The sequence below is a fragment of the Syngnathoides biaculeatus genome, chromosome 2, assembly GCF_019802595.1.
Source record: "Syngnathoides biaculeatus isolate LvHL_M chromosome 2, ASM1980259v1, whole genome shotgun sequence".
NCBI lineage: Eukaryota > Metazoa > Chordata > Actinopteri > Syngnathiformes > Syngnathidae > Syngnathoides > Syngnathoides biaculeatus.
Window position 1 is genome coordinate 36,185,043 of NC_084641.1, and position 24,072 is coordinate 36,209,114.

General features: G+C 42.2%; 1 protein-coding gene and 1 non-coding gene across 6 annotated transcripts in view; one reads left to right on the top strand and one right to left on the bottom strand.

Annotated features, from left to right (window-relative positions):
* The window catches only part of slitrk6 (SLIT and NTRK-like family, member 6), a 63,440-nt gene extending 42,835 nt beyond the window's left edge, over nt 1–20,605 (bottom strand). The window contains exons 1-4 of one of the 5 annotated variants that reach the window (XM_061802845.1): nt 20,031–20,428; nt 18,204–18,360; nt 14,604–14,668; nt 10,649–10,719 (exon numbers count right to left, since the gene is read on the bottom strand). In XM_061802845.1, coding sequence (XP_061658829.1) covers nt 10,649–10,666 — 18 coding nt within the window. In that variant the 5' untranslated portion in view covers nt 10,667–10,719; nt 14,604–14,668; nt 18,204–18,360; nt 20,031–20,428. Of the gene's footprint in view, nt 1–10,648; nt 10,720–14,093; nt 14,204–14,603; nt 14,672–18,203; nt 18,361–20,030; nt 20,429–20,480 lie in introns of those variants that run through there. The other 4 variants (XM_061802849.1, XM_061802865.1, XM_061802857.1 and 1 more) reach the window with 4 other exon arrangements.
* On the top strand, nt 10,435–10,507 carry trnai-gau (transfer RNA isoleucine (anticodon GAU)). Its single transcript has one exon. It is a non-coding gene; the product is annotated as a tRNA-Ile (tRNA).
* Nucleotides 20,606–24,072: the final 3,467 nt, after the last annotated feature.

Below are 24,072 nucleotides of genomic sequence, written 5' to 3' on the forward strand. Positions count from 1 at the left end.
AGAAGGTGAGCCAGGGTTGACTGATCAATCTTGACGTTGTGTTAATAGTTTTCATGGGGGAAGGCATCACTTCCTGTTTTCCTGACTGTGTGTGCGGGTATGTCTCTCAAAGCATTATTGATCAAGTGCCAGGAGGGTGGGTTAATGCACAGTCTTTTCGAGTGCTAAGGGCACATGGCAACCAAAGTCATTTCAGGAAAAAGGGCCACTGGCGACAGATCTGTGAGTTTAATCGTTAAATCATGAGGAAGGGATAAAATGTTGCCCGTCTCCTTTCTAAAGTGACTCTCAGTGGCCTCAAGCGCTCATCTCAGGGTCAGCTGGTGGATCCCACATTTAAATTTAATAAATTTAACATGTCGTAAGCTTCCCTTTCACAAAAGTTTCAATCACTACTCTAGTACACTGGCCTGTGATAGGGAATTCGTTTTACACTGCTATCTCAGTCACCTTCAGTTAGTGTTTAGTGTAATCATTATTTTGGTATTTCAGTGGCTTTATCTATTGAATCATAAGCACATATACATATATTCATTTTTGTTTTCTTTAATTTATAGACTTTCCCGTTCTCTATGTTTGATTCCAATGAATTACACACATTATTCACTTTAAATGTGCAGAGCTCATTTGTATGTTTAGTTTTGACCTAAAATTGGTACACATATTTTTTCGTCATCTGGCCATCTTACTGTCTTAATGTATCAAAATGCAGTTCTTTACATCATGAGGATTTAACTTTCATTTTATTTAGTATTGCATTCTAAGATTGTTCAATTTAATAACAGCTGTGACTACTAGTGTTTTTTACAGGCCACTGGTGCTGATCAATAACCTCATTAATGATATATCAAGGAAAATTTGTGAAACAGGACACAAAACTAATTTAGTGGCCCTGAAAAAAATAGTGGAAATACGAGTTTAGCGATCCATGCCTTCAGTTCATGGTCACAAGATATATATCTTTCGAGTCTCTTGTAGGCCTCTCGGAAGATGCCTAATGCAAATCTCAATCAGCAGGATTGCTGGCAGCATACACTTCCATTTCACGATGGTCATAAAATTAACAATGGCCATAAAAGACACACTAGCAAAGTATGCTTGTAATGACATCTGGAAGCCCGCAGGTCATTGGCACAGGGCATTATACAGTAAAATATTCTGAAAGCATCACAGGATCAGAGCTTTTGTTTACTTCAGATTGATCTTTTTCTCTGTAATTGTCAGATGACCTAAAAATCTAATGATCATCATTAAGTTCCCCCTTCAGACACAAAAAAAATCACCCATGTGTAAGCAGTAGTTTCTTTATGGCTCTTGTGTCACACTATGGCAGGTCATATAATTTTTCCTTTTATGTGATGTAAAAACTGCAGTGATCCCTGTAAGATCATTATTTTACATGTGTGAAGATCTGTGCTTGCCTGGAAGCAGCCCATCAAAGTGCCAGTTGCCAAGGCAATCACTGGTATTTTGTGCGTGTACAGCAGTGTGGAAGTATACAAATAAATATGGGTCATATCATTAGACATCTCAACAATAAATTAACATGCCAGCGGGATATCTTTTTGTGCAAAAGCAGAAATCACTGTTGACCCTGTCAGTCAATTATTTGGGGGGCATTGAGAAAACTAAATTTGAACAAGTTACCGAATGCTCACAGTAGTAGTAGTTTCTTTCAGCTTGTCCCTTTTGGGGTCGCCACAGCGTGTCATCTCAGATGAACGCAAATATTTTTTTGGCACATTTTTTTTTTTTACGCCGGATTCCCTTCCTGTCACAAATGGTAATAAATAATGAGAAAACACTAAAATCAAACGATCTCAATAAGTGTTTCTGCATCAATAACTAATTTACATGATTGATTATTATGAAAGAATCTAAAGGTGCCTGAAGCCCAGGACAAAACAAATCAGGGCTCAGGATAAACGATAGGTCTCGGTCAAAGGTAAGTGGGTGTCTCAAAGCAACAAAAGAGAATACTTCAAATCATGTGGTTGTATAATAATTTTCAAGGCAAGCTTTTGGGGTGCATCCAATAAAATGACCAGCAGAGGATCCGTTATTTGAAACTACAGTCTACAATCTGACAGCAAGAGGGCGATAAAAGCTTGTTGCACATTTTGTAGGTAACATGTCTCCAAGGGATGGTTATGTCATTCTGTCTGTGTTGAGCTGCAGGAGGCGGAATCCCAAACAGTATTTAAAGAGAGAAACAACAGCCTGAATTATTTGAATGTTTTTCTCCCCAATATGTATATTTTTAATTGCAACCGCTTCTATCCTTGCCCTCCTACACTACTAACATTGCAATCAGGGCTTAAAAGACCACCAGGGAGTAAATTTAATGCACCAGCCTCCACCTCGAGTAGAACGGATACAGTAAAATGCTGCCCAATGCTGAGAATATAAAGGAGATTCAAACATGATTATGAATGTATAAGAAATGAGGAGGGTAAAACAGGAAGTGAATAAATAAATCACCTATAAACAAGAATGGGAGCATGTGCTGCTTTCGTTCATGACATAAAAGCAGTGTCAATCGATTGTGGTGGATGAAGGCAAGAGTTTTTTGTTGCTCACAGTCAGAACTACACAATGCTAGAATCTCAATCTATCATTTTAGAAGTGTTGCCACACATCACTGGAAGTGCAAGGGCATTTTATTCTCCTGATGAAGATTCCCCCCCACCCCCCAGCCCCCCAGGTGAGGATTTAAAGAGCACCACTGTAATCACTTTTTCTGAAGAACAAGGTTATTTATAACACTTGTTGCAGACTTAACACCCTCAACTGTGTTTTCTAGAGGACACTGGACGTTTGTCAAGTCACTGTGCTGCTCCTCATCACAAAACTTAGTCATACTACTCTGTTCAGATTTTTTTCTTTCTTTCTTTCTTTCTTTCTTTGTTTATTTATTGTGAGAGGGGGGTATAACATAGTTCCTTTAGAGGGGATGATTTACCTTGCATTGTCTGTAGTCGCAACCTTTGCTAAATGTCCAGTGTTGAGTGGTAAATACTGTCCAGGATACGGGTGACATTTTGCCATAGTTCAGCGTACACCAAGGGTCACCAAATCATTTAAAACTTCTTATGCTTCTTTTTGGGTGGATTAATTCGAAAGACAACCAGTATGATAGCTACAATAACAAAATTTGCTCAAACTACCTTGAATTATGTTTTTAATAGGCAGCAAGGTGGATGACTGGTGAGCACATTCACCTGAGCTCTGAGGTTGTTTGTTCAAATCTGAGCTCTGGCTTTCCTAGCTGGGATTTGTATATTCTTCCTGTGCTTGCTCGAGATTACTCCAGTTATTCTTCCAAAAACATACCTTATAGATTGATTTAAGACTTTAATTTGTCTGTCAGTGGGAATGTGAATAGTTTACAGTGAAGCCAGATAATTACATATACTATATTATAAGACCGTTTTTTTCTCACTGACATTAAATCAGACTAAAGACTTTCTCTTTTAGGTCAATTATGATTAACAAAAGGATCTCTATTTGCTAAATGCCAGAAAAATTATTAATTTTGTGGGCAATTTTTCAGTAATTTCTTCAATCTTACATTGGCATAAATTTCATCAATATTTGGAACTATTGCCTTAAACTGTTGTGATTTGGGTCAATCGCTTGGCTACCATTCCACAAGCTTTTCACAATAGATGACAGTAATTTTGGTCTGTTCTCTCTGAACTAACTGGTTTAACTGAGCCGAAATTGTAGGCCATTTTGCTCGCACAAGCCATGACAGGTGTATCTAAAACCAATTTAACAGGGTGAGCTCAGGGCTTTGTGATATACACTCCAAAATATTGATTTTGATGTCCTTAAGTAACTTTGCTAGCAGTTTGGCATTATGCTTCGTGTCATTTTGAACACCCATTTTCTCTCAAGCTTGACTGAAGTCTAGAGATGTTGTTACAGTATTTTCACACAATGTTCTGCTGAAGTCCCTAGTCTAGAACAACCACCCAACAACGTAATGCTGCCACCACATTTCAAAGTTGGGAGGGTGTTCTCAAAAATCTTTCTTCCTTTTTCTCCAAATGTAACAAAGCTCATTATGGCCAAACAATTGCATTTGAGTTTCATCAAATAACACGACATGTCTCCACAAATGAAGTCCATTGTTCTTGTGTGCATTTGCTAATTATAATCTGCCCTTTTGGTGTTCCTTTTGAAGTAATGGTGTCATGATCATTGATCTACAAGTTCTCTTTTGGAGATTGAATGGCTCTTTCCACCCTTCCTATCCTCCCCCTCCTCTCTCTCTCTCTCTCTCTCTCTCTCTCTCTCTCTCTCTCTCTCTCTCTCTCTCTCTCTCTCTCTCCCCGCCCCCCAGCTATTATCATCCTCTTGACTGTGCACCTGTTTCCAATCAGCACTCATCACTCCCTGTATTTAAACCTGCCTGAGTCAGGGATTCAAGCAAAAATATTCACACTTTTTTTGTTGTATGCATTGTCGACTCCTGTGTAAATTACCATGACCCACACCTGTACTTACCCACTTGTGTTCTCTTCCACTTCCAGTGGTCCACCCACATCTCCTGCTTCGCTGTCCACTTCAACCACAGTGTCAAGGTCATCCACCTCTTCACATTCCCTTGTTCCAATGGACCACTAGTAAGCCTTGAATGTAGGAACTCTCAGCCACTTCAAAATAAACCATAACATTTCTCATCTACTCCCTCCACCTCAGTCTGGTTTTGGGTCCAGTACCATAGGATACGATTACATATTATAACAGAATACTCTGGGAAACATGGACCCAGTGACACGGGAAACATTTGAGGGAAACACTCACACACCAGGGTACTTACATAGGCAGACAGGACAAAGCGCTCTGCGAAATAATTGAGTCATTAAATACCTTCACAAAACAAGTATTTCTCCTGTTCTCCCAAATGCACTCCAGCAACACACACCTCAGCGAACCTCCTGTGAGTGTTCCTCCTCACTCCACAGCCTCTGACCAACCCTTCTCCCATACAAAGAGCCTGACGTCCCTCTTCTAAACCTTACTCAGGGGACCTGTATTCATGTCAATTTTTATGAACATATTCACTAATATTCGATTTGCACCTGCTGAGTTATCCCACGGACAAATCCAAACTCACTTTCATTATTAACCTGTGCAGAAGAGCAGCCAAATGGACTACTGGATTTTGGCAAAATTCCTCCCCAGGAATTGCATCATTCCATTCATTTTCAAACTGGCTTAAGAATGTCTTCAACCAACCCATCAAGGATAGACAAGCCACTCAGTGCCTTCTAGCCCTCGTGCAGTGTTTGAGTTCTGTGGCTTCATATTCAATCGACTTTAGTATACTTATGAGTGAATGTAGTAAGGATAATTCCGCTTTGAAAAGATTTTTTAAAAGATTATCTGAGTAGCTAAAAGATAAGTGTACAACAGAGCAGGAGGAGGGAAGGATGAGGTCCTGTTACCCTGATATGTAGGGGTGTGAATCAATACGAGAGAGGGCATCCGGTTTGCTGAAATGAGAATCAAGGCGGAAGAAGAGGCTCAGACTGAATCACAACGTGATTCAATTCTAAATCAACATGTGGTCTTCCACCTGCTTTCTTGCCATGTGGAAGATGGAACATTATGTGAAGAAGGCTCAGGGAACCCAACCCTATCCCAAGACTTGAACACCCAACCATCTCTTTGTGCCCAATTGTGTCCGCTCAGAAGTCCTCCAGTTGGCCCATAACTCCAAACAAACCTGTCATCCCAGAATCACTCAAAATTATTCAATTCATTCAACAACACATCTGGTGGCCCAGTTTGGCTTAAGACACATGGGAGTTCATCCTAAACTACTCAATTTCTGCCCAAGGTAAAGCTTTGCACCAAACTCCCAACTGGTCTGCTATGCCCCTTACCCATTTAGAGATGCCCTTGGTCCCTGGACTTCATTATAGGCTTACCCCCCTCTGAAGGTAACACTATCATCCTTACCATCATTGATCGTTTCTCCTAGTATGTCCATTATGTACCCCTTCCCAAGTTGCCCTCTGCTCTTGAGACTGCTCACCTCCTACTTCTGTATTAGGACTTTACAATATCCCAATATCACATTGTCTCTGACCCCAGGTCCTCAGTTCTCCTCACAGGTTTGGAAGGAGTTCAGAAACACAGTAGGCCGAGGAGCCATTTTGTCTTCCAGCTACCATGCCCAATCAAAACCTGGAGTCCACATTTTGCTGCGTTGCTGCATGCAATCCCACCTCCTGGAGCACTTTTCTCCCATGATTGGACGGGTGCAAAGGACGACCACAACAACCTCACTTGCTCCACCACAGGTACCGTATGGCTCTCTTCATGGCATGCTTCGATTGCCAACTGCCTTTGTTTAAGAAAAGGAGCATGCGATGGTGGTTCCCGCGGTGAGGGAGCAGTTTTGAAGTGTCCAATCTATGTAGAAGAATATCAGGGCGGCTTTTATTTGTTCAGCAGAGGAAAAACAAGTGACTGACAGATCTTCATTGTTCTCCCACACCAGAATATTAAGTGGTTCAAAGGGTTTGTCTGTCTTCATGTGAACCCTCTCTTCAAACTGAATCCCATAAGCACTTTCCATGCTTCACTGGTCCCTTTAATTTCACTAATCCATCAATACCACATCAGTACAGTTAAAATTTCCTCTGTCTTGCCAGACCCATTCGACATTTCATTTTTCTCTGCTTAAGTTGGTCTCCACAAGTACTCTTAGCCCTCCAGCCAGAATAACCCTCCACCATACCATCGACAACCATCCTGCCTTCATGGCATCACACATACTTGATGTGTGGCACTGGGGTTGGAGTTTTCAATTCTTGGTGGATTGGGAGTGGTATAGCCTGGAAGAATATTCCTAGATCTCACTCAAGCTTATTTTAGACAATTTGCTCAATAGGGACTTTCATGCAGCCCATCCTGAGAAATCTTGCAGGACGCCAGGAGGAGTCTGTTGATGGGAGGGACACTGGGGGTACTGTCTTGATCTATGCCCCGCAGTTCCTCTCTCTCTCCACAGCAATTACCATCCCCTCGTATGTGCACCTATTCCCAATCAGCAATCATCATTACCTGTATTTAAACCTGCCTGACCCAGGGATTTAACGCCAGAATATACACACTTGCTTGTGGTACGAAGGTCGACTCTCGCGTGTAAGTTATTCTCCAATGGCCTGCTCCTGCACTTACCCCCTTGAGTTCTCTTCCACCTTAAGTGGTCCTCCGGTGTCTCCCACTTCACTGCATGTTCCAACCACACTATCTACTCCCTCTGCCTAATTCTGCTCTTTGGTCCAGTCCAATTTGATAAAATTATGTGTCGTAACAGATGGCTTCTTCCTGGCAGACTGCCCTTTGAGCCCATCTTGGTACAGTACTTGTTTCACGGTTGACAATGACTCACTCAGACAAGCTTCAGCCAGCATTCTCACAACGTCTTTTCGTTTTGTTCTTTGGTTTATATTCACATAAAACAAAGTACGTTTATCTCTGGGACACAGAACCTTTTCCTTCTTGAATGATAGCTGGATATTCCCATGGTGTTTATACTTTCACATAATTGTTTGAACAAATGAATGTGGCATTTTGACGGATCTGAGTATTGCACCCAAGTATGAACCTGACGTTTTCATGTCCACAGTTCTCTTCTTCGATTTCTTTTGATTTCTGCATGATGTTGCACTATGAAATAGTGTGTTTCAGGGGGTCAAAGTTCAAATACATCTTCAGGTATGTCATTAAACCAAATTATGTAATCTGGGATTTCCTAAATTGTTTAAAGACACACTACTCTTAGAGGATGTAAACTTCTCACTTCGCCAAAAGTAATAAAAAAAAAATACCCATTAAAATTCTTATTATTCTGCCAGTTGCCAAATTCACCCATCCATTTTCTGAGCGACTTATTCTCACAGGGATCACAAAAGTGCCAGAGCTTACTCAAGCTAACTTCAGGCAATCAGCAGACTACACCCTGAATTGGTTGCCAATCAGTCACAGGGCACATACTGTATAGACACCATCACTAAGGAACTGAGCGGTTCTGGGTTTCCTTCCACATCCCAAAAACACACATAAATTGGACACTCTAAACTATTCCTAGTTATGTTTGTGGGTACGACTGTTGTCTGTCGTCACGTGCCCTCCGTTTGGCTGACAACCAGGTCAGGTTGTACCCTGCCTCCAGCCCGACGACAGCTCGGATTGTCTCCAGCGTTCCCGTGACCCTCGTGAGGTTAAGCGGCTCAGAATATGGATGGATGGATTTAAGTCATTGTTATGATATATCGAAAGTTGATTTTTAGAACAAACTCGAGGTTGACTTATGGTCCTTCTGGGCAACTGGGTGCCCACAGGCACCATACCCAGGTTTACATTTACATTACTTTTTTTCTTTCAAATTGAATGTCTCAGGTCAGTTATTTACATGTCACATACCTTATTCTGATCTGGCATTTCTACCTGCAACTACATTTAACCAGAAGAGCCGTTGCACAGAGGTGGGATGTGCAGGTCTGTGTAAACATCACATATTTTATATAAATTGGAAATCAGTCGCAATTGTTTTTACACTTTATTTAAGCAACAGCTTCCTATAAATGGGCTCCTCCTGGAAGCATTGAAGAGACGAAGGCATTTACTTTGACGTTTTGGTCTCTCCAGATTCGCAGATTTTTTTGTGAATTTTTTTAAAATGATTTAATAGTCCTTTTAGTTTTGCTACTTTCTAAGCATACTGTAATGTTTAATTCTTTGAAAGTTTAAATGGAAAAAAACTTTCTCAATATCAGAGCACTACATTCTATTCTGTGTTTGGAAGGAGCTATATTTTCAAATGTGTCAACGATTATATATATTACTGTGCATTCACATCGTGACTGAGCATGTGCAGACAGAACACAGCATAACACCATTCCAAGTCTTTGTTTACTTGGCAGTTTGGGGAAAGGAATATTCTACTTCTGTGAAACCAAAGTCATTTCCATTTGGTTTCAGGCCATTTGTTCTAATTGGGGTACAGTATTTAAAGTGCGGGTGACATCCCTATAAATATTCTAAAATAGATATTGTAATGAAAAATACATGTAACAGCATTCACTTCAATGTCTATATGAAAAAAAAGTGAACGGAGAGCGCGTCATCCATGCACAAATTTGTGCAATTGATTGTCCCTTGACATCCAAGTGGTCGCCATATTAGTCGCGTGATTAGTCCTTGACGTCATCGTCACAATGCCTGCTACTATGGAAGCCGAACAACAGAGGTATTGGGATTTTTCCAACGCCCCTTCTGACATGGAAGCTCTTTTCGAAAAGGACAACTCCACACAACCGAGTGAAGTTACCGGGGCAATATTACACTATTGTTTCGACCCATATTCAGATGATATACCATCACGGCCAAACCGCATCCCGTCCGATCCACTTCCGCGGCGGAGATGAGCCATCGCGGCTCATCGCAGCCGGCCGGTGTGGGCTATGACGGAGCCGAGTGTTCACAGTCGAGCCGGCGCACTTCATGCTCGCACGCGACTGAGTAACGCATTCTCGGCTGGGTTCTTCAGAGCCGCCCCTGTCGCAAAGCCCGGCGCGCAGCCTTCGCGGAAGATGTGACCGCCGAACGCGGCGCCTCAGCCGGTGTGGCTGGGGGTGGAGCCGAGCTATGTTGCAGGCTGAGTGAGACATTGTTGGCTGGGCAACGTGCACATCGACACATTTCAGAGACCGATCTTTTGTTACATTAAGAGAGAGACCGATTACGTGGTCCACCCCAAACTATTATTTTTTTTAGTAGCTGTATGCGCACATCAACACATTTCATCCGCGGATCTTTTGCTACGTTATGAGAGAGACCGATTACATGGTCCGCCCCAAACTATTTTTTTTTTTTAGTAGCAGCATACACACCTACCTGTTATTTGGAACCCACGAAGTTCTCATCCTTTGCACCCGTGCAATCATTTTTTCATATCAAACATGGTCTCTTTCAAACTTATGAAGGGTAATTCCATTCTCCCTAGTGTTCGACCAATGTCCAGCAATGCAATGAGCCGGCATTTTGGCTAACACGAAGGAACAACGAGCTACCTTCGCGGAGGTAAAATTAATGGAAACAAACGAGGCACCACTGTCCTTTACGTCACTTCCTGCTTCTTCTCGACAACAAATTCCTGAGAGGATTTTCATGGCGGGAGTTACAAAAAGCTGCATACGTCAAAATCATGTTTTGTGGTGAAAAAAAAAAACACATGGGACCATATTGGCTGTGGGTTTTTTCATTCATCATATACCAAAAATCATCCGTTTGAGGACACTTGAGCTTTAAAGACCACATTTATTTCATTTTGGCTTCTATCCTGAATTTCATCAGAATAATCAGCCCCATATACAAAAACAATTCATTTGACTGAATCAAGCATTTGGAGGCCCTGTAGCTCAGTGGTTAGAGCACTGGTTTGATAAACCAGGGGTTGTGGGTTCGTATCCCACTGGGGCCTCCACTCCCTGAGAAGGGTTGTGTCAGGAAGGGCATCCGGTGTAAAAATTGTGCCAAACATATGTGCGTTCATCTGAGATGACACGCTGTGGCGACCCCGAAAGGGACAAGCCCAAAGAAACTTTGACTGAATAAAGCATACCTCTGTCATCAGATCCATCTTCCGGCTGATGTTTTCATGGAGGCAAAAGGTGGACCAAAATGCAGTCAAGCCTGGAGGCAAAGCGGGAGTGCAGAAATTAAAAAAAGAAAAGATTTATTTTCGAAAACAAAAGGATAAAAATGACTACTGTTATATCAAAAATATTAAATTAACAAAGTCCCGAAAGTAAGGTTGAAAGTAACCAGGAAACACTCAATGTAATTTCATCACAACCAAAAACCATAACATGACAAGTGAACCATGATTTACAGCATTATCAATGAAATGACACAGACGAAAATAAACCCTGGGAAGTAAATACAAATAGTCAAGATCATGACAATGATTGGCTGACCGAAGAGGAGATGTGACAAGAACGATTGGAAAACCAAATATGCAGACAAGACATTAACATGGTACATAGGATAACATGACAAAACATGAAACAATCTAAGTCTAAATAAATATTAACTCAACAAAAACAAAAGCAACATCAGTAAAACTCTCCCATCTGATTTCAATCAAACCACATTATTTTTTATGAAGGCAAAATTTAAAACATTTATTGTATAAAATATCTTCAGATCGTGTAGGTTTATTAATGTCATGGCCACTAACTATATGTACACAGAAAAAATTAATTAAACTAAGAGCTAAAAATAATCATAATAATCTTAAATTGCAATGGAGACTGAACACGTAGTTAAATTATCCTGAAGAGTGTTTTAATGAAAGCAACAAGGCATTAATGAAAGGTTGAACTCTCCCAAAGAGTTACATAAATTTCTGAGACAGACTGTTGCAAAGGCCCATTTATTTAATTGAGACACAATTAATTATCTGAAGACCATCCTAAAGGCATCAATTACTGTGGCATAATGTGAACACCCCTAATCTACTGCATCCAGAAATGTGTACAATAGAATACCACCATTTAATATAGTCACACAATGCCTGATTTGTGTGTGCTGACACTGTGCCTGTCAAAAATGCACCATGAAGAAAATCCTCATCCTCCAGTAAAGCACCTCCCAATCTTGACACATGAAAAGTCATCTGATGAAAATGCACATCCAATAAAAACCTGAAAACTTAAATCTTCTTATCCATAAATGCTACTAATCAGCTCATGGTTCGTCAACATTTTAGTAAAAAAGTCTATTCATGTTTTTAAATGAAAATTAGTACCCATACATCCATCCATCCATCCATTTTCTTCACCGCTTATCCTCACGAGGTCGCGGGGAGTGCTGGAGCCTATCCCAGCTGTCAATGAGCAGGAGGCGGAGTATGCCCTGAACTGGTTGCCTGCCAATCGCAGGGCACATTGAGACTAACAGCCGCACTCACAATCACACCTAGGGGCAATTTAGAGTGTCCAATTATTGTTGCATGTTTTTGGGATGTAGGAGGAAACCGGAGTGCCCGGAGGAAACCCACGCAGGCACAGGGAGAACATGCTAACTCCACACAGGCGGGTCCGGGATTGAATCTGGGACCTCAGAACTGTGAGGCCAACGCTTTACCAGCTGATCGAGTGTGCCAGCAACTTGGTACCCATTTCTTGAAAAAGGTACCAATAAAATTGGCTTAACAGCATTACATAATCCTATTACATGTAAAGTCCATGTTTGTCAGTCATCTTGTATAAAAAATAGACACAGCAATTTTGGCAAGTGAGTCTAACATTAGCCCCTTTGTGCAGTGCTTTCAAGGCAAATTGGGGCATCAAAGGTGGCCTTTTCAGACAAAACTCTCAGAAGCATGACATTGCTTTGTGTGTGTGTGCATGTGTGTGTGTGTTCACACAGTTGCTGTGGCTTCGCACTCTTGGGAAATTTAAAATGTGGCATTGTCAGTGCCAGCAACTTCAAGAGCAACAATTGCTTTCAGCACAGAGGACATTGAGGCTTGAATATTAGACTTCAAACTATACTCACAGCACTTAACACATGGTGTGTGTGTGCATGTGTGTGTGTGTGTGTGTGGAGGTGTGGGGCCTGTGTTACGCCTTTGAGAAAAAAGTTGAAAGCTGGCAAATTTGTGATTCTACTGATACCTAAGGGGCAACACGGCTGAGACATCACCGTAACTGCCAAGACTGATCAGTTGCGGTGGAACCAGGACTCAGGAGACCAATATATTGATTGCACTCTCACCAGGAAGATGTCTGGGATTACATCTCCAAACAACATCACAACCAGTTCACCTGGTAGTTACTCACAAAGGCTATTATTCACTAGATATAATCATCCATCCATTTTCTTAGACGCTTGTCCTCACAAGGGTCGCGTGACCACCGCAGCCTTTCCCAGCAGTCAACGGGCAGGAGGCAGGGTACACCCTAAAATAGTTGCCAGTCAATTGCGGGGCACATGGAGACAAACAACAGTCGCACTCACAATCACACCTAGGGGCAGTTTAGAGTGTCCAATTAATGTTGCATGTTTTGGGGATGTGAGAGGAAACTGGAGTGCCCGGAGAAAACTTACACAGGAACGGGGAGAACATGGAAACTCCACACAGGTGGAGCTAAAAATTCATCTAAAAAGAAAAATCTAGAAATCACAATGTATGATTTTTTTCAACAATGTATTTGTTTGATACAGCTGCAAATAAGTATTTGAACACCTGTCTATCAGCTAGAATTCTGACCCTCAAAGACCTGTTAGTCCGCTTTTAAAAGTTCACCTCCATTCCATGTATTATCCGAAATCAGATGCACCTGTGTGAGGTCGTTAGCTGCAAAAAGACACCTGTCCACCCCATACAATCAGTAAGACTCAAACTTGTAACATGGCCAAGACCAAAGAGCTGGCAAAAGACACCAGAGACAAAATTGTACAACTCCACACGGCTGGAAAGGGTTACGGACAAATTGCCGAGCAGTTTGGTGAAAAAAGGTCCACGGTTGGAGCAATCATTCGAAAATGGAAGAAGCTAAACATGACGTCAATCTCAATCGGAGTGGAGCCCCATGCAAGATATCATCTCGTGGGTTCTGAATTTTGAGGGGACCGTCTGGTAGTCTTTCTGTTAAATGGGAGAAATTAATGGTTAGTTGCCTGAGCCCAGGTGGACCTGGAACGTCACCTACAGCCAGTGGAGCTGTGGGTGCAGGAAACGGTCTGTTGGTATGACACTCGAATGGAGTCCACCCTTTAGAAGAATTTAATGACATCCGTATGTTCATCAATGCCAATGGAAGAGCTTGCAACCAATTGAGTCTGGATGAAGCTAACGCCTTAGCCATCTTTTCCTTAATGTTCCTGTTCATGCGCTCAACCTGACCTTGCGATTGTGGATGACACACAGAACCAAAATGATGTATAACATTTTTTTCTACAGCCTGGAGATGTTTGTTTTTGAAATGAGTTCCATTGTCTGATCTAATTTTCCTAGGGAACCCGTGTGTTGGAATGTAATGATTAACCAAATGTTTTACCACAACGCTCGCTGTTTCAGATTTGCAGGGATATGCTTCTGGCCATCCTGAAAAAGAATCTACTATAACTAGCAAATACCAATAACCTGACACTGTTTTAATCATGTCAGTAAAATCCATTGAAATCACCTGACTGGGAGTGTCCACGTCCGGATCGTGGACTCCCTGCGGTGGTTTTGTTGTAGGCATACTGTTATACCTACTGCAAACGCTGCAGTCCTGCAGTTCACCTTTAACAATTTGGCTCATAAAAGGATGCCACCAGGAGTGGAGTCGTCTCAATGTTTCATCCACACCTACATGGCATGTTCTATGGGCTTCAGAAATTTGATTTTTCACTTGTGTCTGAGATGGAATGCATTTACCTTCTTTTCGCCATATGCCATCCTCATCTTTGACACCCCCTTTCGACTTCCACATACTCTTTTCTTCTGGACTTGCCTTTTCCTGCCACACCTTAACTGTTTCTACCGTCACCTCCTGTTGATTTTCACATTCAGACTCACTTACATTTAGTTGGAGTGTTGGTCGGTACCCTGCAGCCTTTTTTGCTGCTTGATCTGCTGATTCGTTACCTGCTGATACAAAATCATTAGTTCGAGAGTGACCTTTGCAATTTATTATTGCTCCCGCTGTTGGGAGCAGTAACGCATCTCGCAATTTGAGAATGTCGTCCTGATGTTTAATGGGTATACCGGTTGGAGTTTGGAAATATCTGCTGCCATTCTTTTAATGCAACATGAACTGTCATGTATGCATATGCTGAATCTGTGTAAATGTTTACTGAGTGGTTTTCTGCTAACCTGAGAGCTGCTGTCAATGCCAAAATTTCTGCTCTTTGTGCTGACTGTGAGCCTAAAATTCTTACAGCTTGGACTTCTTCAAAACCTGTTTCTATTGGTTGGGTTACTGCAAATCCAGATTGAAGGGCATCGTTGCCCTTGAAGCAACATCCATCTGTGAAAAGAATGAAGTCCGGGTTCTCAAGCGGTGTCTCATAAGAGTTCAGTCCGAAGTGAGTCTTCTTCCTGAGTTCTTCGTACACAACAATGTGATTCTCCTTCAAACAGACCTTCAGTCATATTTACTCCTTCATGAATAAAGAGAATATGTGGTTGTGTTAAAATTGCCTCAATTTTCCTCTGTCTTCTTCCGGTCATGGTAAAAGCTTGACTTGTGACGTACTGGACTGTACTGTGTGATGTTCGCACAGTCAGTGGGTGATGGAGAACAATGTGAGATGTTTTCTGAATCACTCTGGCTAGAGCAGATGCGAAAGCAGCACATATTGGATGTCTTTGCTCATATTTTTCCAATGGAGTGGATGCATACAGACAGACTTGTCGACTTCCTCCTTCCCCTTCTGATAAAGGGCAGCAGACAAACTGCTGACCTTTTCAGATTCGTCTAGATAAAACATGCGGTTGTAATCAGGAATTGCAAGAGCCGCAGCAGCGGGAAGATGCTGTTTCAAGGAAATGAAGGAAGTATCTGCTTCGGTGGTCCAACAAAGAATATTAGAAAGGTTCCGCATACCCTGGTCATTTACCATCTGTCGGAGCGGGTAAGTAAGTTCAGCAAAGTCTGGAACATGATGTCTGGAGTAGTTGCAAAGAGCAAGAAAGGCCAGCATGGTTTTGACATTCATTGGTTTTGGGTAATGAAGGATGTCATCTTTGTGAGAGGGAGACATTCCTGTGCCAAGGCGTGAGATCAATCGTCCGAGAAAGGAAACCTGTGGTCGGGCAATCTGAAGTTTGGACTTGGAACACTTCAGGCCAACAGAGGCCAAATGAGAGAGCAAAGACCTGGTGGCTTCAAGACAAGAAGTTTCAGATGGAGCAAGGACAAACTTGAGCCATTCCAAGTGAAAGCAAAACATTGCCTCATTGAAGGATGGAGAGGAATGCAAAAGAAAGCATTAGCCAAGTCAATGCAAGTGAAATGAGTGTGGGCTGATGTAATTTGGGACAGAGTCGAGTGAGGGTTCGGGACTGGCAAAGTGGGAGTTAAAACAGCCGCATTAATTGCTCGCAGGTCATGGACCATGCGAAACTTTCCAGTGTCTTTCTTTTCAATGGGTAAAATTGGTGTGTTATAGTTAGATTCAGGAATTTCACATAACACCCTTGCTTTGAGCAGGCCATCAATTGTGTCCGAAATGCCAACCATCCCAGCCTCTTTTACAGAGTATTGGGGAACATATATTCATCCTGGTTTCATCAGAAACGCAACAGGTGAGACAGTGCAGATACCAACATCAGTGGGATTCGTAGACCACAGCGACGCAGGAAGGGAATCAAGAAGTTGACCAGCAAAGTCACTGTCGGTTGTTTCACGTCCTTGGTGCCTATCCAGAAACTGGTGCTCCAAAACAGAAGTTGTCAAAAATGTGTTAGACTGAATCCAATAAGCATCAAGGGATGAGGAATAGAGTAATTGAGAGTGAAATGAATTTTGCCAATCTGTCGCCTGTGTGCATGTCAGGACAAACAGACCAAGATCCTTCGCTGTGTGCTGAGGCGAAACCATCAAGGAGACATGTGAGTGACAAGGAGGGATAGAAGGATCTGGAGGATCCGCCATCTTATACCATTCGAGTTGTTCAGGAGTCAAAAACACCGAAAGGCAACACCTGGTTTGCCCACAAACAAATCACCCATGTTCAATTCCCATATGTTGTTATCAATGTCCTGAAATGCCTCGCTATATATCTCTTCTCGTTATCTGTCATAGTACAGAGTGCAATGCATACAATCAGTTACCATATAATAAGATCTGAGATTACGGACCTAAGGTGACCAGAGATTCCAAAAGTGCTCAGCCTCGAGCCAACCACTGGAGTCGATATCCACTCTTGCCCAATAGATGTCAGCAGTGGCGTATGCCACAGACCGTTGTTAAACAAGCGGAAACTGGGATGTGGCACCAGAGGCAGAGGCGGCAGAGCAGCAGTACGTGTTACCATCCGGAAATTCCAGGATAAGTCCATCAGGGCTGCATTTGATGAGAGGGCACGTGGCGATGAGATCTCTGCCCAAAAGATTGACCTTGAATCCAACAAGTGAGATGGTTTTCCTGGTAAGAGACGTATCAGGTGGCAGGGCTGTAATAGTAGAATGCCGAGCTCCATCATTGCGGAAACTGTCCACCAGAGGGCGGTAGATAGTACTGGTTTGGCACTGAGGGATATCCCTGTTACTGCTGCTGGTGCTGTGTAAGATGTCCTCCCTCTCGGGATTGGTTGTAACCTCGTCGATTGTAGCCACGTGCAGGTTGTTGGCCTCTGCCTCTCCATCCGGACACTTGAGGTCGCTGTCTGCAAGCGCGGGCCCAATGACCAGGCCGTCCACAATTGAAGCACATGTCACGGCCACCAGGGCATGCACCTGGACCTATGAATGAACCTGCTTGATACATCATGCACTCGGAACTGACAGAGGGAGATGAGATCACAGCATGAGTGGCTTCTTCCTGATTTTTCAGATATTGCAACTGCAACATAGCAAGTTGTGTTTCTGTACTTTTGTGTTTATCTACCTTAGATTCTTTCTCTTTAGCATATCTCCTCAAATGATGTTTAAGATGTGACAAACTCTGGTCAACCTCACCACCAGGAAGGTCTGGATTGGCCTCCATGGCCTGCGCCACAGACTTGGGAACGCCCTTCAAAATAGCTGCTCGGAACACTTGCGAATGCAAGGCGGAGGCCGTAGGAGCGTGTCCTGTTTTCAGAGAATAATCAGTGAGGGCACGGTCAACAAAAGCCGTGGCCTCCTCATCTGCTTTGGGAGCAAACACCATATCTGAGATAACACACTCGGGAAGTGGAAACAAAGCGTCCAGTGCTGTAGACAAATAATTTTCTCGTGTAAGAGCCTGATGATCGGGGAGAGAAGAAAAATCTGAATTTTGCATCAGAATATTCAAATGTGAAAGTGGGCATGATTATGTAAGAAGGACATGGATATCACCTGCTGTTAACATTTGTCCCGTAACCGCTCTCTGCACTGCTTGAAGCCAATTTAGACCACCAGATCATATAGGTGGAAGTTTCTGCATCAGCACACTCACATCAGCGGGAGAGAAAGGTTTGTAAAACAGAGTTACCAGTAGCCGGATCAACTTTGGCCAACATGGGAGCCTGTAAGATTTGGGAACGTGTCACAGGACGATGAGGAGAAGCTGGACCTTCGGAAGATTTCTCGGGGTCTTCAGGACTTCCGGTTTGATCCAGAACAGAGTCGTGGTGAGAACCTGAAAGATTCTGGACATGACACTTTATTTCTGTTATTTGGTTCTGTAACTGATCAATGTACAACCTGTTTTCCACTTCCCCACTTCAAGGGCCTCTACCAGCTTAGACAGCAAATTCCTGTTCTCTCTTCAGTCGGGCTGCTTCTTGTTCTGTGCGGAGGGCACGTTTCTGCTCCTCCACTTCAGCGTTTGCTCTGTTTTCATGTTCAGTGGTGATCTCTAATATTTTGTGGAACCTCTTGATGTCTATTTAATTCCGCCTTGTACATTCCTAGCCGATTCAAATGTGTAAATGGGTCAGCTCTCAAATCTACAACTTTGTCCAATTTTCCTTCTAATTCTTTAATGGCAGCGGTCACTCCAGCAGCCAGAGTTACTGCAACCGTATTCATGTTTGATGTTTGTTGTGAATGAGTGAGAGGCGTTTGATCATCTACATCTACTTCAAGTCGACCGACAGTTACATTCAACACTGGAGCCTGAAATTTCCTGGCGTCATGGTAAGGTGGTACACATGGGTCATTTGGAGACAACGACAAAAGATGTTTCTCCTCCAAGTAACGAGGCGGCGCAGAGGGCACTTTGGGTGTTGAAGGTACCAGACCAACACTCTCTTCCTTGACAGCCAAACGGGACAACTTTAACGCACATCCCATTGCCATCATCCTTGCTCTCGCTTTCATTTCCACAACTTAAGGCAACCTGTTAGTTTTTTCCACTTCCAATTTGCCGCTCTTTTAGCACAAGCTTTTTCTGTTTCCCTCATTAATGTCACCAAACACGCAGTTGAAGACATTGGAGGAAACATCCATTCTCACATTTCCCTCATCCATTCTTTCAATTGTTCTTTGTCATTCTCTCGTTCTTTTTCAGGCATGCTTTGATGCCTTGATGCCACAATATGCCACGTATGCCATCAGAACTATATACAAAAGAAAACAAATACTCATTAAATTCATATTACACAAATAAATGACAAAACACAGATAACATACAGAATGGTTTAGTATTTGCCACAAATCGAACCATTCACTTTCCCTATGAAACTCTTCTCTTAATTCAAATTGTCTTTTATCAAAAGTGGTCGAACCTCTTTGATTTTTTTTTCTTCTCAAAAGTACTCTTAAAATCTTATTTGAGGAATTCTAGTTTCTAGGATTCTTGAAAGAACGAAACAACCTCTCCTAAAATAAAATTACAATTGCGCAATTCACTGTTCATCCGGGTATCTCTTTTCAACTTCTGTTCATCCGGGTATCTCTTCTTTTTATAGTGCACACTTTGTCCTTTGATTTCGAATGAGGAATTCTAGTCTCTAGGATTCTCTGAAAAGAACGAGACAACCTCTCGGTTCACAAAGTTTTGTCCTGGCTTCAACCTATTGGTGTCTGCCAGTCACGGGATTTACAACCTCTTTGTGTCGGCACAACCTCCGATCACAGGGCACTTCTAAACCCTTTTTAGAGTGGTACGCCCACACACTCTATGGCTTTTCAACCATTTAGGTGGGACGCACCGGTCCCACCAGGGCCTCTAACCCAGGACTATACCACCCACAGTTTTCCCACTGTTCAACCAGCCAGAAATTAATTTCACACTGACACAAATTCAAACGTGACATGGACCTCAACACCAGTTAACAAACAGAAGATCACTTTTGGAGGATAAATGTCCTCTCACCTTGTCAATTGTCAACCAACACCTCAGTCCGAAATCACGTCGGGGTCTCCAATTGTTGGAGGACGCTTTTTTCCTCCCCGTGTGTTCGTTTAGTTTCGGGTCGTGAGAATGTTGGTTATCCAAATACAGGCTGGAGATGATGAACAGTTTCTTCGAAGCTTTTACTTACAGAACATTCTGGGCACAAATGAGTGACAGACAATGGCTGTAGCAGATCAGAAGTGCAAAGATACAAAGGACTTGCAGCATTCTTATACTATCAGAAGGGTCCGCATCACAAAAGTATGAAAGGAAAACAAAGAGCATCACATGAGAATCGCATCATAAAGCAAAGAGCATCACAAAATATCGGCAATCATAATGACTAAACCAAATCTATCTGGTAATAACGGGCATATTCCTACCTCCTGGTCTCTAGTAAACATTTCAGCAAGATTCAGTTAAGGTTACCTGATGAGTTGCCATGCTGCAAACATGAGTTATACAGTCATGACTAAATATGAACAGAAGACACACTTCACCTCCTGTTGTCATTTGCGAGAATTACCAAGTTCTTCATATACGATCCATAGTAAACGGTGTGTCATAAGACGAGGCCTTCTGGAGGCGCACTGCTTTGATCTGACACGCTGGCTCTCTGCTGGGGCCCTCAGCATGACTCACTTGCCTGTAGGAGTGTGCCTTTTATGTGTGTGTGACAGATTAGACCGGTGCATGTCACCAAGCCCAAAGTAAGAGCGGAATATGGCTCACGGAGGACTGTCACCGCAAGGGAAGCAGCAATAGCTGCTCGACTGCCACACGCCATCTCAGATATGCTCCTGTGTGTTGTGCAGCCTTAATAACTACTGCTTGGATCCTACTCATACATCGAAGTTATGGTACAATTCAACGGTCACCTTTCAGTTAGTTTGGGATAGCCTTAGATGAGCGAACCAAGCAATGCACACTTTTCTCTTTACTGTCAGACAAGTTGGCTTATACTTTTCTCTCCTTGTCTAGCAGGGTTGAGGTTAACTAGTCTTAAATTGCTCTAAACAAGTTTTGCAACTACCTGACAAATATGTTTTTTTTTCATTGATATTGTTATTATTTGCTTTTTTGTACCCTACCACTCGCTCAAAGATAGCTGGGATAGGCACACTATCTTACCCAGGATTGTCTGTTTGTCTGTATCCCCATTATTTACACACTTTTTAGCGGGTCCGACTACAGTGTGACACTGGACACACTCCAGACAGTTGATTGGTCACAAATGGAAAGGGAGTATGGCAAAAAATCTCTCTTTGAAGGAGTAGGAAAGGTTATAGATACAAGTCGGCCAAACAATAATTACTAGATGTTAGTGGAGTTTGAGACCACTCATTTCCTTCCCCATCTTATACAGTACCGCGAAACAACATGCTGGTATCAGTGATCCATCTGATACCAATACTTTTTGCAAATACACCAAATGTGTCTGTGAAATCTAAAAAAAGGAGTGCATTTCATATGAATGATTTATTAATAAAATACAGCACTAGGGTAATTGTATTTATTACTTTTATATATATATATATATATATATATATATATAAGCACATTGATGTAGCAGTTAGACACCTTCATTTTGTCATAAAGGGTTGAAAGTTAAAGTTGAAATTGCAAGTAAATATTTAATCAGATACCATGCCCAGATTTTTAGTCATTTACCATTAAAATTAAATTAATTTGAGTGTATAAAACTAGAGCTAAAATCTTAATCTCTACCCATCTTTTTGAGTTTTTTTTTAAAGAAAAGGTTGATGGATATTGTGAGGGAGAACACAAAAAAAGTGGGTGTTAGAGAGCAGGATGCACGAGATAGGCTTGTATGGAAAGAGATGACATGCTGTGGTGACCCCAAACGGGACAAGCCAAAAGAAAAAGAAGATTTTAAGTTTACCATGGCTGTTTTATCGCAGCTATAATTGAATCAATGCTATTCTGTGTAATCCAATTCTTATGATCAATTCTTTACGAAATTTCACTCGAATACATCTAGCTGTTTAGCCTATGTGAGATTATCTCAGTGATACACACATGTCCGAAGCATGGAAGGACCATCACTGTCCACTCCTTTTTTGTCTGCTGATTATTAAAGGGACTGTGGAATTTTCAAACTGTGAGCAAGAATTGAACGTACAGTGAAGAGGTATTTGAACATCCTGCTATATTGCAAGTTCTCCTACTTAGAAATCATGGAGGTGTCTGAAATTTTCATTGTAGGTGTATGTCCACTGTGAGAGAGATAATCTAAAAAGAAAATCCAGCAATCACAATTTATGATTTTTTAACAACTTATTTGTGTGATACAACTGCAAATAAGTATTTGAACACCCAAGAAAACCAACGTTAATATTTCGTACAGTAGCCTTTATTTGCAATTACTGAGGTCAAAGTTTTCTGTAGTTGTTCACCAGGTTTGCACACACTGCAGGAGGGATTTTGGCCCACTCCTCCACACAGATGTTCTCTAGATCAGACAGGCTTCTGGGCTGTCACTGAGAAACATGGAGTTTCAGCTCCCTCAAAAGATTTTCTGATGGGATTAAGGTCTGGAGACTGTCCAGGCCATGCCAGAACCTTGATATGCATCTTACGGAGCCACTCCTTGGTTTTCCTGGCTGTGTGTTTCGGGTCAATGTCATGTTGAAAGACCCAGCCACAAGCCATCTTCAATGCTCTAACTGAGGCAAAGAGGTTGCTCCCCAAAATCTCACAATACACGGCCGCGGTCATCCTCTCCTTTATAAAGTGCAGTTGTCCTGCCCATGTGCAGAAAAGCACCCCCAAAGCATGATGCTACCACCCTAATGCTTAATGGTAGGGATGGTGTTCTTGGGATGGAACTCATCATTTGTCTTCCTCCAAACACGGTTAGTAGAATTATTACCAAAATGTACCATTTAGGTCTCATATGACTACAAAACTTTCTCCCATGACTCCTCTCTATCATCCAAATGGTCATTGGCAAACTTAAGACAGGCCTTGACATGTTCTGGTTTAAGCAGGGGAACCTTCCGTGCCATGCATAATTTCAAACCATGATATCTTAGTGTATTACCAACAGTCACCTTGGAAACAGTGGTCCCAGCTCTTTTCAGGTCATTGACCAAGTCCTGTCGTGTAGTCCTGGGCTGATTCCTCACCTTTCTAAGGATCATTGAGACCCCGCGAGGTGATATCTTGCGTGGGGCTAGACTCCGATTGAGACTGAACGTCATGTTTAGCTTCTTCCATTTTCTAATGATTGCTCCAACGGTGGACCTTTTTTCACCAAGCTGCTTGGCAATTTGTCCGCAACCTTTCCAGCCGTGTGGAGCTGTACAATTTTGTCTCTGGTGTCTTTGGACAGCTCTTTGGTCTTGGCCATGTTACAAGTTTGATTCTTACTGATTGTATGGTATGGACAGGTGTCTTTTTGCAGCTAAGGACCTCACACAGGTGCATCTGATTCAAGATAATACATGGAGTGGAGCTGGACTTTTAAAGGCGGACTAACAGGTCTTTGAGGGTCAGAATTTTAGCTGATGGACAAGTGTTCAAATACTTATTTGCAGCTGTATCACACAAATAAATTCTTAAAAAAAAATCATACATTGTGATTTCTAGATTTTTCTTTTTAGATGAGCTCTCTCACAGTGCACCTACGATGAAAATTTCAGACCCCTCCATGATGTCTCAGTAGGAGAACTTGCAATATAGCTGGGTGTTCAAATACTTCTTCTCTTCACTCTAGCTTCATTTCAGTACCGTGCCATGCTTGCTCACGCCTTCGCCCAAACAAGCTCACTAAATAGCAACGACCTAACAATAAAGACTTGGTGAGAACAGTGATGTGACCTACGCGCTGGTTTTCTCAGATCAGTCATGCAGCCGTGTACATATAGGGCATACACCGCCATCATACCCTTTATTTGAAGTAGAGAACTGTCCAAATTCCTTTTTGTTTTTTACTTTTGTTGTTAACCGAAGTAAAATCATCCTCCCAATGAACTATAATCGTCTGGCCTAGCCACTG